General features: G+C 31.3%; 3 protein-coding genes across 5 annotated transcripts in view; 2 read left to right on the top strand and 1 right to left on the bottom strand.

Moving 5' to 3' along the window:
* The first annotated feature begins 311 nt into the window (after window positions 1–311).
* On the top strand, window positions 312–1,166 carry LOC108727919 (putative nuclease HARBI1). The gene is made up of 2 exons (XM_018456220.1): window positions 312–530; window positions 630–1,166. Exons 1-2 carry the CDS (start codon window positions 320–322, stop codon window positions 1,055–1,057), a joined length of 639 nt encoding a protein of 212 aa, XP_018311722.1. The 5' UTR covers window positions 312–319; the 3' UTR covers window positions 1,058–1,166.
* A 224-nt stretch (window positions 1,167–1,390) lies between these two features.
* Window positions 1,391–3,504, bottom strand: LOC108727904 (uncharacterized). The gene is made up of 5 exons (XM_018456197.1): window positions 3,335–3,504; window positions 2,960–3,237; window positions 2,236–2,710; window positions 1,911–2,114; window positions 1,391–1,796 (listed from the first exon to the last, which is right to left on the bottom strand). Exons 1-5 carry the CDS (start codon window positions 3,502–3,504, stop codon window positions 1,391–1,393), a joined length of 1,533 nt encoding a protein of 510 aa, XP_018311699.1.
* Window positions 3,505–3,780: 276 nt separating this feature from the next.
* The window catches only part of LOC108727936 (solute carrier family 23 member 1), a 19,894-nt gene continuing 8,811 nt past the window's right edge, over window positions 3,781–14,863 (top strand). For 2 of the 3 annotated variants that reach the window (XM_018456250.1, XM_018456249.1), the window contains exon 1: window positions 13,109–13,370. In XM_018456250.1, the coding sequence (XP_018311752.1) occupies window positions 13,338–13,370 (33 nt within the window). In that variant the 5' untranslated portion in view covers window positions 13,109–13,337. Of the gene's footprint in view, window positions 4,134–13,108; window positions 13,371–14,863 lie in introns of those variants that run through there. The other variant, XM_018456251.1, reaches the window with a different exon arrangement.

Below are 14,863 nucleotides of genomic sequence, written 5' to 3'. Positions count from 1 at the left end.
CATAGGTAAGAACTTTGAAAATACAATGGGAAAGAAACAATATAGTTGTAATACAATGTTATTTGTAGTTCATATATGTATTTTTTAATCTAAAAATGAAGAGTTCAGAACAATATATATTAATAATTTATATTATTCCTTTTCTATATAGAACAAGAATAATATAAATTATTAATTAATTTTTTATTCCTCGTAGTTATTCAATTATTGATTATTATAATATTGTAATCAATCAATTATTGATTATTAATTTTATTATTGATTGATTCCATTATCGAATTAATTTTTAAGTACATATTTTGTTTGTGATACAGGTTCAATGGATGGAACCCATATTCGTATAGACAAACCGTTAGAAGATCCTGATTCATACATTAATAGGAAGCAATATTTTTCAATACAACTACAAGGAGTTGTCAATCACCAACGAAAATTCATTGACGTCTTTGTAGGTTATCCAGGGTCTGTACACGATGCTCGTGTTTTTAATGAGTCTGAATTAAATGAATGTTTAAGCAATATTTGTGGAGGTATTTATTTACAGCATAGTATTAAATATGTGTGTTTAACACATTTTGGTACATTACAATTTCAAAATATTGAAAGAATTTGCTCATTTATCCTTGCAGATGGTACATACATACTAGCCGATAGTGCATATCCATGTTTGCCTCATGTTCTTGTGCCGTACAGAGACAATGGACAATTAACAAGAGCTCAAATTAATTTCAATCAGAAGCTCAGCTCTTGTAGAATTACATCTGAGAATTCGTTTGCAGATTTAAAGCAACGATTTCGTCAATTATATCACTTTAAATTGCGTAACATTGTAAGAATGGTTCAAGTTATCAATGCATGTTGCATTTTGCACAACATCGGAAATGCAAATGACATGGACATTTTTGAACCACCATTGGATGATGCATATCCTGATCCAGCATTGGCACAATATGAACACGTACAAGTGGCACAATATGAACACGAAGAACATGTACAGAACAATACTGGACAAATTGTAAGGGATGAAATTTGTCGGCAATTAGCTACTCGATTGTGATTAATGATTTCTATGTACTGTTATCGATATGATATAATATTTTGACTTTTATAACATTTACAATTATTTGTTTAAAATTATTGTACAATAAGTTGTAACTAAAGAAATAATACGCTACACATTTGTAATTTATTTGTATCTTATTCATATTCCTTTTAACATGTAACATAACATTTTCCTATAATTTAATGTGAGTTACAAGGAGCTTTAGTACATATAAACTATCATAGAAACAAAACAGTACGCTTGTAACATAGAATTTGATTTTCAATGACATAGATATTTCAATTAAAAATAGATAATATTCTTTACGTAATAATCTGTAATAAAAAACTAAGTTGAGTTGTTGAGTTCTTTTAGTTCTAATAAAATTGCCTGCAGTACAGAATTTTGATTTTTTAATAATTTGTTCTGTTCCAGCAATATAACATTCTTTTCCTTTAAAATATTATTTCTTTCTTCTCTTACTGGAGTTTTGTTTTCTTGCAATTCCAAATATTTTTTTTGAAAGTCTTTGGATTCCTTCCTTCTCATTCTGAATTCTTCCCCAATAGTGCTAATGGTATCTTTGATTACATCGATGTTATTTGGTCTTTTCTTTTTTGTTTTTACATGACTAGTATCGTTTACATCTGTACTATTACTATCAATGTTTGCACAATTTCTAGCATTTATAGTAACAATATCACAGTTCTCTTTATCAATATTCTCGGTAATTGTTCCATTTTCTTCTTGCATGCTACAATTGAAAAACATGATATATTAAATGTTTATAAATATTACAATTAAAATGTACCAAATGCAATAAATATACAGCTTATCTGATAATGTATTTAAAAGTTATGAAACTTACATGTCAAGATCTTCACCTGCGGAATATCGAGAAGATGACGCTTTATAATTTGATGTTTTTTCGACCTCTTTTAATAATGTTCCGATTCTATTTTCACATAATACTGGTCTTTCTTCGACCTCTTTTAATTTTGTTCCAATTCTATTTCCACATACTACTAAAGGCTCAATGTTATGTTTTTTTCCTAAAATATCATCTAATTCCCTATATGAAAAAGAGGAAGAATTATATCAAAAAGAATTATATCAGGGTAACGGAAAAGTAATGTTTTCCAACCCCATATATGTATATATATATTTATCATTTTTTATGAATAGTAAAATACCTTCGGTATGAACAATCAGCTCTATTACGTCCTGTTTTTTTATTATGACTTTTCATATTCTTATATGAACGATTTAAACTTTTCATTTTATTTTCAGCTTGTCGTGCTGTAACACTATATCCATTTATAGTCATTTCTGTGGCTATAATTTCCCACATTTTTTTAAGATTCTTTATTTTTCTGCTTGTTACATCTTCTCTTTTTTCTTTAAATAAAGCCAAAAAGAATTTTGTGCTACTTTCATTCCACACAATTGTCCCGATATCTTCGTTCTCAAAACTTTCGGATCCGACATCATTGCTTATATCACAATTGTTCTGACTAGAGAGTAATGTCGATGAAGTAAGTTTTTCAAAATATTGTTTATATTGTCGTAAATCAATAACAGCTTCAAAAGAGTTATCAATGTTCACTAATAACTGATTTGCAGATACGTCAATGTTTTTTGGGTTTACAACAAATTGTACAGTGCCATCTGTAAAATTTTATTTTGTTATTAGCAAGACTCGTATTTTAAATAAAAAAAATAAAACAAGTTATTTAGTAAAAATAATATAGAAACTAAGGCTCAAATAACTTATAAAATTCAAATAATTAAATGATTGCTTGGCTCGTAGCCCTGTCTTTATTATTTGGACAGTTATTTAGTATTTATTATTTTAAATAACTTAATACAGTAATAAATAAATATAGATCTTAATAAATTAATATAGATCTTATTTACCTTTAGAGGCACCGATTAAAAATCCTTGTTCGTCATAAATGAAATCATTTGCATCACAATCTATAAAGAAAGTGCTTTCTTTCCTCTCCATTGTTTTCTGGAAATGCATGCACTTTCCAATACACGGTGTTATCCGGTAATGAGTTAACGACTTCTCACACTGCCTTGAAAGGTTAAGTATCAAAACACGTAGCCCCGGTGTAGTGCGCAATCTCAAAATTATATCCACTGTACCATACGCTGCACCGCCTCGAAAGATGGTACAAAAATTCTTGTACCTATGCACCAATTTTCAAGTGTTCCGTTGAAATAGAACGCGTGCACTATTTTGCAGTGACGTCAGTTCCGGCAAATAAAACGTAAATTGTTCTGCACCTTGCACTAGGTACAGAAAGTGCATGCACCGTCATCAAAAAGAACATACCTCTTATCTCGTCGCTGTACCCGAACGTTGTGTTGGCGAACGGGTTGTACGTGTGAGTCTCGATCTTGACGATGCGATCGTCAAAGATCGGTTCACCGGTAATATTCAAGATATCAATCATCTCGAAAGTTGCGTACCGCGAATCCCAAAGATTGTAAAAATTCAACGTTCGATGCGCTGAGCTTCTTCTTCCTACAGCTGGATGAGCGAATGTTTTCGAGCTGTGACGTCACTGGCCTTGTAAATAATGCGTTATCTCTCTGCGTGCGCTCCGTTCCGTTCAATATAAGCATCTCACGCTCGCGTTCGCCGTCGCACGTGCAATCTGACGGTAATCTCTTCTCCTCGAAAATCGAGCAATCGGCCGTTCTGGTCGACGACGCGTATCGTTAGATCCGTAATGCTCCGTGCGGTGATCGGCAAGTAAAGATCTGCGCAGGTCTTTCCGATATCTTATATCCCGGTGGCACGCTCGGGGAAAATTCGTGTATCGTGTGTGCACCTTTGCCGTTGCTGTACGCGCCCGCGGTCACGTTACATTCTACGCGGATAACATTTACGTTTATTATGTTGATCGACACGTCGGATTCGTGCCATCTTCGCGGTTGCAGTATACGCTTCGACGAGAATCCCAGCAGCGATCCAATGCTGTTGGGCTTGTCAAAGTTTATTCTGTAGGCGCATCTAATCTCGAAATTTTATTAGAGAAATACGTGAGGGGAAATTCGTTATCAGAAGAAAGCGGTTAAGGTAAAATTCGTTACTGTTTCTATAGGATGGTTAGAGTCGTGTTTCTTAAAGTAAATGCTAAGATTTTAGAATAAGTGTACATTTTTCTTATATCTAAATATTGAAATTTTTGGTGACGTAACACTTATAATCAAAGAGATATGTTAGCAGAATATTTATCATTACAAGGTGCAGTACCATGGCAAATAGAGTATATTCGTAGAGGAACTAATAGAGATGTAATTTAAAATGTGTTTACGCGCGAACTTATTAATTAAAGTATTTTTATATTATATTAAAAGTTATGAATTAAGAATTGTATGTGTTATCATCTTTCGAATTATGTACGTTCGGTAAGTTAAATTCATATATTGCGGCTAATCATTATATGCTGATCGTTAGTTCATATTATTTCTTTTTAATTTTTCAAATTACAATAATAATTACAACTTTAGTGACTTTTTTCAATGTATTAATTAAGAAACGTTAAAAGATTTAGTAAACTGAATTATTTGAAAGTTGCATTAAATACTTTTATAATCTCCTGGAATTTTAAATAAAGGTCCTACAGAATCCAGTAACTTTCAGGTAATTCTTTTATAAAACTTAAATAAACACCCTTTATATATACACTAATGTATGTTATTATTATTATTTCGTAACAGCGTTGGGCGATATGTAATGAAAGGAAATTATTACTAACAATAAGATATAGTGATAGAAAGGCTTTATAATTATAATAAAAAAACGTTTAATAAAGGATGTTGAATATTAGCTATACATAAACATAAACATTATCACTGGCCAGAATAACCTCATCAATGAAAAAGCTCCATTTTACCCTATTCTGTTTCGAACAGTATTTTCAGTGAGAGGCGAGGGGACTCACCGAAAACAAGCACCCCGAAGGTGAGAGGCGAGGGGACTCACCGAAAACAAGCACCCCGAAGGTGAGAGGCGAGGGGAGTTTGATTCGTTGGATACTTTTCTCAAAAATTGTTATATCCAATGCCCAGTCTCAATCTTTCGTTACTCCTACTTTCTTTCGTTTTCATCGTTTACAGCGCCATCTGCCACGAATCGAAAAAAAAGTTTCGAATAAAACTTACTTATTTTTCCATGGAGAATCCGAATCTGTAATAAAAAATGGGGGTTCCCGTTTGACATTCAAAAGTTGCCCTCCACCCCACCCCCAGGGGGGCGGGGGCGAAGTCGATTTTGATATCATTCGACGGCTCTCTTCGACAGGAACAACTTTTATTTTGGTTATTATGTCTTCCAATTCGTATTTTTTGAGTTATTTCGATATTTCAGGTTAAATGGGACACCCTGTATATGAGAAATATATACTTCATAATAGCGAAATCCGATAAAAACAAACAATTTGTCATCGAAAATACAACCATTGCACATAATAATTTGCAACAAATTTTGCTATTATGATAATTATTAAAAATCATGACATTTATTACATACAATGTCGATATACAAAATATTTAAAAATATATTCTATATCTGTTGCATGTAAGATTTGTTCTATTTTTTTCCATGAATTGTTCCTTTTAACAACATCTCGAAAATCTTTACATTCCTTATCATAAAGGTGTGGATAACCTTTTAGATCAATTAACAATCGCTCTTCCTCTATCGAAGTCATTGGACTTTGCATACCATGATCTTCTATGTTATGATCTTCCATTTTTTAATTTTTTTTCGTTTTCCAAAGTATTACAAAGTATTTCATTCAATTCGTTTATAATTTCGACTCGCTAACACGTATCTGCACGTATCCTACGTATCTCGATCTTAGAACATATATAAATGGAATGGGTATTACCTATACTTTCCATGGCTCGCGCTGATGCAAACATCTGTGCGAGAGAGAAAGGTAGTAAGGGATAAATGTTCTCAATGCGCATGCGGTTCCGATGTTTCTTGTTCAAGTATCGCGTATGGAGAGTCGGGAAATATAATGGAAGTATTTACTGTTAATGAATCGAAAAATTTGTATGAAATGAATACGTAGTGTGAACTAAAAATATTTTGTGTGAAAAAAATAATTGAGAATATATTACTTGAATACATTTGTGTAAAAATTGAATATAGTAAAATTATATTATGTGCAAAATGAATGAGATATGTACAATGTACCGTGAAATAGGGATGACAGTAAAAAGTAGACATGTTAATGTTTGTGACAAATGGAATTCTTTAAAATTATGTATTGAAATAAGTTATTTGAAATTATGTAAAATGCCATTACATTAATTATTGAAATTTGGGAGTGTATGTAATTGTATTTACAAGGAGATACCATCAGGTGGGAAATGAATTCGGGGAGTAGGCTCAGCATGGCGTAAGCTTTAATTTAAAGCAGTTATCTTATAACAATTATAAAAATATATAATGAAAAAAAAATTATATATATTATAAAATATTGTTATCGTATACTGACAATTACGATTCAGTAATATTTATATTCCAGAAAATTCTGTAAAATTTTATACTTACGTCAAATAATATTGTAATGTAATTTATTATACATATTACATGACGATGTCTGTGGTCAAAGTCTCGCTACAAATGCTTTGAGTTAATAAGTATGAAAGGATGTATACACATTCAATATGAAATAAGTATATATTTATTGATGCTTAAAATGTATTAACTTACAAGGGAACCTCTCGAGGTGATAAATTCTGATTTTAATGAAACTTTGTGAACTTGTAGTTTACATAAAGAGATGAATTTAGAAAATATCAGTTGCTGCCCAAAAACGGTTTGAAGGGGTGAAATCACCCTTTACGTGTACAGCCGTTTTCAGCTTTTTCCGTTATATCTTGAAAACTACTTGACATATAAAAAAATGTTTTATACAAAAGTTTTACAACAAAATTAGCTGTATTCAATAGCGTTTTTAGAATAATTATTTAGTAATTTTTTTTCTAAATTTTCGAAAAAAAATTGTTAAATAATTATTCTAAAAAAATATCATTGACGTGAATAAATAGAGGTAATTTTATTGTAAAACTTTTGTATAAAATATTTTTTTATATCTCGAATAATTTTCGAGATATAACGGGGAAAGCAGAAAATCGCTTCACACATGAGGCTTGATTTCACCCTTCGAACTCTATGTTGGCAGCAATTTTCAGAACTTTAAAAAAATTATTATTTTTAAAAATATTTATGATAGATGTAATTTTATTATAAAGCTACTTGTAGAAAAGAATATGATAAAGATAAAGAAAATGATAAAATGCTATCATTTCCACACCACCATCATGAGGTAGATAGCATGGTGCGCTTTTTTTATAGTGGTTTCCCCAGTAGGCCTATTCCACTCTAATTTTTTTATGCACGAATTATTCCAAATGCCGTCATTGACTAATATCTTTGTATGCAGCATTTTTTTGAAGAATATCATAATTGTGAACATTTTGTCATATAATAATCATGTTAGTATTAATAACGAGATTAACAAGTAGTTTTTAAAATTTATAATAAATACATTCATTGCTCTTTATAACAAAAAATGTGCTTAAACATTACAGGAAATATATGGTACCGTAACTCACCACTGTTAGATGTCAAAGGAGCCATTAGATGTCAATGGCAACCCTGTTTCTTGAGTTAAATAACATTTTATTATCTTTTTACTTCCATGTGTATCAAAATGTTAATCAATCCATTTCTGTAGTTAATTTCAACATAAGCAACGTTCACATTAACGTATGAAAGTAAATAAATTAGAGTCAAATTAAAACATCTTCTTGAGTTAAATTATTTAACTGTGCATTATTAAATTATGAAAATGAGGAGAAGGATGTTGTAAGTTTACAATATTTTGATAAGCATTTTTTAAATATTACTCGCGCGAATATATTATTATGTGTAATAATAATAATATATCTTTTTAAACACATCTTTTAAACGTTCCAAAGTAGTCAATGACGGCATTTGGAATAATTCGTGCATAAAAAAATTAGAGTGGAATAGGCCTACTGGGGAAACCACTATAAAAAAAGCGCACCATGCTATCTACCTCATGATGGTGGTGTGGAAATGATAGCATTTTATCATTTTCTTTATCTTTATCATATTCTTTTCTACAAGTAGCTTTATAATAAAATTACATCTATCATAAATATTTTTAAAAATAATAATTTTTTTAAAGTTCTGAAAATTGCTGCCAACATAGAGTTCGAAGGGTGAAATCAAGCCTCATGTGTGAAGCGATTTTCTGCTTTCCCCGTTATATCTCGAAAATTATTCGAGATATAAAAAAATGTTTTATACAAAAGTTTTACAATAAAATTACCTCTATTTATTCACGTCAATGATATTTTTTTAGAATAATTATTTAACAATTTTTTTTCGAAAATTTAGAAAAAAAATTACTAAATAATTATTCTAAAAACGCTATTGAATACAGCTAATTTTGTTGTAAAACTTTTGTATAAAACATTTTTTTATATCTCAAGTAGTTTTCAAGATATAACGGAAAAAGCTGAAAACCGCTGTACACGTAAAGGGTGATTTCACCCCTTCAAACCGTTTTTGGGCAGCAACTGATATTTTCTAAATTCATCTCTTTATGTAAACTACAAGTTCACAAAGTTTCATTAAAATCAGAATTTATCACCTCGAGAGGTTCCCTTGTTAGTGTACATGTGTCGCACGTTCTCTTTCTCCTCTGCCGAAGCCGCACAGTTGCCTGCGCGTGATACAATCGCATATTCAGGTACGTCAGAGTATAATCGTTTTTATTAACACTGTTTTATGATCGTTCATAAATTCTTGACCTAACGTATGGTGCGTCATTTCGTCATTGTTAAAAACGTCTTCGTAAATTCTTTGAAACGCTTTCATACACAACATATTTTTTACATTTTTAATATTAAATATGCTATCTCGATATTCGGGTACAATCATTTCACACGTTTTTATTACGTCATGCGACAGAAAGATTAATTTTCCCTTATTTTTTAACTTTATTAAAATCGAATCGGTGGATGTCGTGACTAAAAAAGTAGAGCAGATTTCGCACATTTTTGGTAATATTTTTTTCACGACGAATCCACTTACATACTTCACGACTTCTTCAACATACGTTGTAAGTGACCATAAGGTCGATAAGTAATCATGATCAAATACATCGATGGACTCTGCATTGTTGACCTCAGTAAATAATCCGTCAGTCAATTTGCTCGTTTTAACTGACGAAACGAATAACATTTGAACGTCGTTTATGGCGCAATTTCCATTTTCTGATGCTTGTATTTCGTGTCGAACGAGCAATTTTTTGTAACTTGACTGAAATTGTCTTGCATCTGGATTATCGTTGAAGCCTCCTTTACTTCTTAGCGCACTGAAAAAGATTTCCAGATGATCCTGGTTCAACTTATATGTCAACAAGTACGATATACCTTTCTCTTTTAATACACTAAATAATTCAAAAAGATTTGTTAAACAAACGATAAACCCGAGAAAACCAGTTTTTCTGGGACTATCTAGAACACATACATTTGTGCAATCTTGCAAGTCTCGAATATATACAATGATCCTGTCTGCATGAAATTTCAATATGTCGAAAGTTTCACTTGATAGAGCCATGTTGCATTTCTTAGATTTGCCAAACTTACTTCGTACATTGAGGATGTCGAAAGCGTCATTGAATGTTTGGCAAAATAGTGCTGTTTTATCCGGATGTTTAAATGGGCCAGGAACACATTCTTGGCAAAATGTTAGTGCTGCACTCACGCTTTCGCTGAGGGTTTGTGCAGCCAACTTCACATTCATACGCGATTTATGATACATTATATGTTTTTTCTTTAGTTTTGTGGCACATAGCAAATCCTCATCTTCTTGCAATTTTTGCAGAGATACTATATTATCCCAGAAAATACCCTTCCCTTTATACCGGAGCTCGCGTTTGTCGCCCAATGTGTTCCGGACTAATTTCAACATGTGGCATGGATCGAAAAAATTTTTTCTTTCGTGACTGGATGGAGGAAGTACGGTTTAAAATATTCCTCTACTTTAAATTGTGCACCTAAATTAGTGCACATGAAGAGATTAGTATTCGTGCCATCAAACGTAAGAGAATGCAACATGGCTCCAGTTTCATGAACCAATTGTAAACAGTGCTTTAATAAACTCGCTCTTTCTTTTCCGTTTAATGAATCTATAAGGAAATAACCGATGGGAAGTTTCCAGTGGCCATTTAAAGCCACCAACATAAATACTAATGCGTGTTTCGCTGTTAGAAGTACAGCTGAATCTCCTACACCTAGACCCATATCGACAAATCCCTGAAACTTGTTGCCATCGTAAGAAGTTTTTTCTTTTATAGACATCTCGTCTAAAACTAAATTACAGAAAATCGGATTTTCTGATTTTTGTACTTTGCATTTTACGGCGTCTAATGCTTCCTTTGTAAAGCCCGGTTGACCGTCCAAAGTTGCGTACCATTTTCTAATCGTCGCAGGATCAGGTAAAAAGTTGCAAAATGTTTTGCGAACGTATCTACATATAAGCCTTCGCCGAATAAAAATTCAGTGTGAGGGCAAATGCTCTAAGCTGTGCAGAGTACTTCTTTCTTGCGCCCTTTCTTCATTTAAAAATATCATTAATAATTGGAGAAAATTCAGCCTAAATTAAAGAATCAATATTTCTTTATGAATATCTTAGAACATATATAAATTAATGAAATATTAATATATGTTAAGATAAATACACTTTCTATATTCTTACTCTTTTGCGTGATTTTTTTTCGTTTGGTTGTGACTTCAATGGTCGTGTGTGAAACAAATGATCACAATTACTGTAATTATTAATTCCTTTTTTGTATTTTTATCTTGAAATATGAAGTTTTTGAAGTTATTTTTAATACGTTAAATACGTTAGGATCAGTTATTGGGACTTCAATAATTAGACAATGGGACCTCGAAATTATTGAAAATTACTCGTCCCAGCTGGACTTGTTATACATTTCAAATTACCAGTATATTGTCTGAAGTGCTTTCATCCAGCAGTTGTCTGTTCTTCAAATGTTGTATCATTCCTTCCATCGACCCAACACTGCCTATTCCTAACATTTCCTCCATTGTGCGCAAGACCTTAGCAAGTTATGCCACATAGGAAATCAGTCTCTGTTCTTTTTTGCCTCTAACTAGATTCATAAATATATTAACAAGATGCTATTGTGCAATAGTATGGTGAAAGAAGACAGGTAAAACAACTTGCAATGCGCAGTAGCCAATTTGATTATAACCGATCAGAATCTGTCTCGAGAACGCAAAAAGCAATAGAACAAAATTATAGCGCGTATTCGGCCCGAGAGGGTTTGCACCCTCTCTCTTGCAATCAGAATTGAATTAATGACGTTATATGCTCTCCTATTGGTAGAATATTGGTCAACCAATAGTAGAACATCCACATCGGTGCAAATTCGCTCGAGTCGAAAACGCCATTACATTGGATCCCGGGTATCCATATATATGAAATTTTTAACGCTTAGATAAAGCATGTTTTATAGTTGGATTGTAAATTAATTTTTTTACGATTAGATTTTTCTGTGTTTTGTATGCAATTATTATAAATGCGAATTCAATATAAGCATTTATTACGTACTTTTAATTTTTTAAAGAAAAAATAATTACTACATAAATTTTATAATTTTACATATAGTAAAGGTGTTACGCAATTAAAAGTCCGCTTTTATCCTGATTTTATAAGATCAGCAAATGAGTCGCTGATATAACAATTTATTTAAATTTAAGCAGTGATAAAATCGATAATATCGTAAATTACATAGAGTTTAGTAACACGCAAAAATTGTTACGTAAAATCAAGATAATTCATGTAAATTTATAAGATTATACAACTTATAACTAGCATATAAAGCACTTTTCTACAATCAGATATTGTAATAACATTGAAAAGATGAAAATTTTCTGCATGATTTATTTAAATAAAAAATCAAGATTGATTAAATAAATTTCTCAAAATTATTTTTGTTTTGAATAATCATACTTTAATAAAAAAATAATACATATACATAAGAAGAAGTTTAGAAGTAATTGCTACGCCGTTGATTATTATTCATTGTCGATTGTTTTACAGTCCTGATACATAAGATGGTAATCAACTTTAACTTTTAAATAGCCACCGCAAGAAAGGCGCCGAAACGAATGAGATATCATATGTTATTATCATATCATAGAATAATATAATTAATATTTTCAGGTAGATATAGACATTTGTTTTAAGATTTGAGAAAATAAGAATAAGAATTAGAGATTCGTAAGTCTCACCACTTCCCCAGATAGCAACGTATCTATCTTGTTGCTGGCATGTTGCTTGCTAAGTATGCATTGCTAAGCATGTGTTGCTACCAGAATTGCAGCAATTGAATTCTCATTTGTTGACAACTTGATGCCTTCACGATATGATAACTTTGAGTAGCAACTTGCCAGTAGTTTGCCAACAACTTTAAAATTGTCATCATCAAAATTTGCACTACTGCCATCATGTTGCCATAATAATATGCAGCATCATGCAATGCTTTCATATTGCCGACAACACTGATGCAGCTATCTTGCTGTTAAACTGCTGGCAATACATATACACATTGTTGCCTGCATGTTGCTACAATGTCGGTATACTCGAAATCGTTGAAGACAAATCTATGGCAAGTTGCCAACATCATAAGCAATCACAGATTTGTGTGATTTTGCACGCTTTGCTATCTGGGTCACACTGAAAAGTATAGATAGTATAGATAGTAATCTGAAAAATACTTTTTTTTTCGCCTTGTTATCCTCATATAATTTTTATTTCAACACTTTCCCCTCATTTTCGAGGACGCATAACCGATCTCGTTATTAAACGGTCGAATGTCTGCAATTATATTATCCATTATCGGCGTTCCGCGCTTTGCTTGGAGGGGACAGTAGGCGCTACGGAAAATGCGAAGCAGTCGCTTAATAGAAACAGACAGGGCTGCGGATAGTCTCATAGCAGGACAGTACATTTAAGAGAAGATCGCGTGTGATATTATTTTTCGATACGCCTGATATATTTAGACGAGTGCGGAAAGAAACTTCGCTCGCACGTCTCTTAAACGTGCGCGCCCATCAGCAACGTACTTTCGCTAAATTTTCGAATAGATTGGCCGCTCGATCGGATTCGTGAGACTGTGTTACCATATTTTTTGTCAAAATGTTGGAAAACGGAACGTCAATGTCCGAATTGGTGAGTTACTTTGTATACTCTTGAGCAGAAATTGACAAATATTAAAGCACTTTTGTTAGTGATGTTTCACCTTTTTGTTTTTTAAAAAAATGTATGTATATATAAAATGTTTGATAAATTAATAAAAATATCGAAAGATTTTTTCACTTATTGAAAAATAGATTACATAATTTCTTTACGAATCGAGCATCAGAGAATGTAAATTTTTTTTTATAATTATATCAATGAATCAATTCCAATGAACTGAATTAATAAAGTTCCACTTTAGAACTTGATATTAAAAAGCATACGTTATATTGACGATTGCTAATGAATAAATAATAATTGAAAATTGCAAACCTTCCTCTATATAACAATTTTTAAAGAAAAATTAATTGCAAAATAATCATCAGACTAATTATTATATAGATAAAAAATTGTGATATATAGATCAAAGCAGAATATATCATAATTAAATAACACTGAATTACAAAAATTCTGTTTCTCCATATTCTCTTAATTTTTACGAAGATTTTTATGTATTTGTAATTACTGAAAAAGAATATAAGATTAAAAAATTCTATCGCTTACAGATTTTGAATAATCAAGGACTTTATTTTGAACAAAAAGTATAAATAATTTACAACTTTTTTCTTTTACTTTATTTACGGAGTAAACTCATAAGAATCATCATTCAGATTTGAGTAAATCTTCTTAGCTAGAAATAAACGTCAAGTGATATTGACTCAACATCGATTCAATGTCGATCCATGTTGAATCAGTATAGATTTCTCCTTCATTTTTAGCTGTAAATTAAGTGAAACCGTTCGATAATAAGTATTGCCAATAAATTTTATTATTTTATGTCGCTTAAAGTTGTACATTATAAAAGAAACTTCATATCATCACATTTATTTTCATTGTAAAAGAAAGGAGGATATCTTAAAATGGCCAAAATTCTCTCCAAGTAGAAACCTAAAAAAACGAAAATTTTTTCATAGTATTTTTTAGTACATATGAAAGAGAAAATTAACATGATAATGCTGAGAAGTGCTGTACAAATTGCTGATAACAAAATGTTTTATTGTTATCAGTAATTTTCATAACACTTCGCATTATTATAATAAATGCGTACATATGTTTCGGTTTTCTTTACTTCTGTACAATCAGACGTAAAGGGCATTTATCATGGAACAAAGTCTGAATAGATTCCGATCGGAATTGTTCCATTATTTCCTAGATTTCTATTGTGTTTTCTAGGGAAAACAGAATAATTCCGATCGGAATCCATATCGACTTGTTCCATGATAGGTGCCCAGCATATATTCTAATATCTATAATATATCTATATAAATATATAAATATATTAAAATATATACAAAATATTTTTAGGTGATATTATATGTATACAATGTTATTCTTCTCTTTCACATCAAGAAACACTATATGGAATTCGTTTTTAGATGTTTATGGCGAATTTTGGCCATTTTTAGGTACCCTCCTTTATAGTTACA

Source organism: Mycetomoellerius zeteki, unplaced genomic scaffold, assembly GCF_001594055.1.
Source record: "Mycetomoellerius zeteki isolate Tzet28-1 unplaced genomic scaffold, Tzet1.0 scaffold564, whole genome shotgun sequence".
Classification (NCBI taxonomy): domain Eukaryota; kingdom Metazoa; phylum Arthropoda; class Insecta; order Hymenoptera; family Formicidae; genus Mycetomoellerius; species Mycetomoellerius zeteki.
Note: the sequence above shows the minus strand (reverse complement) of the source record. Positions and strands in the feature narration are given on the sequence as shown.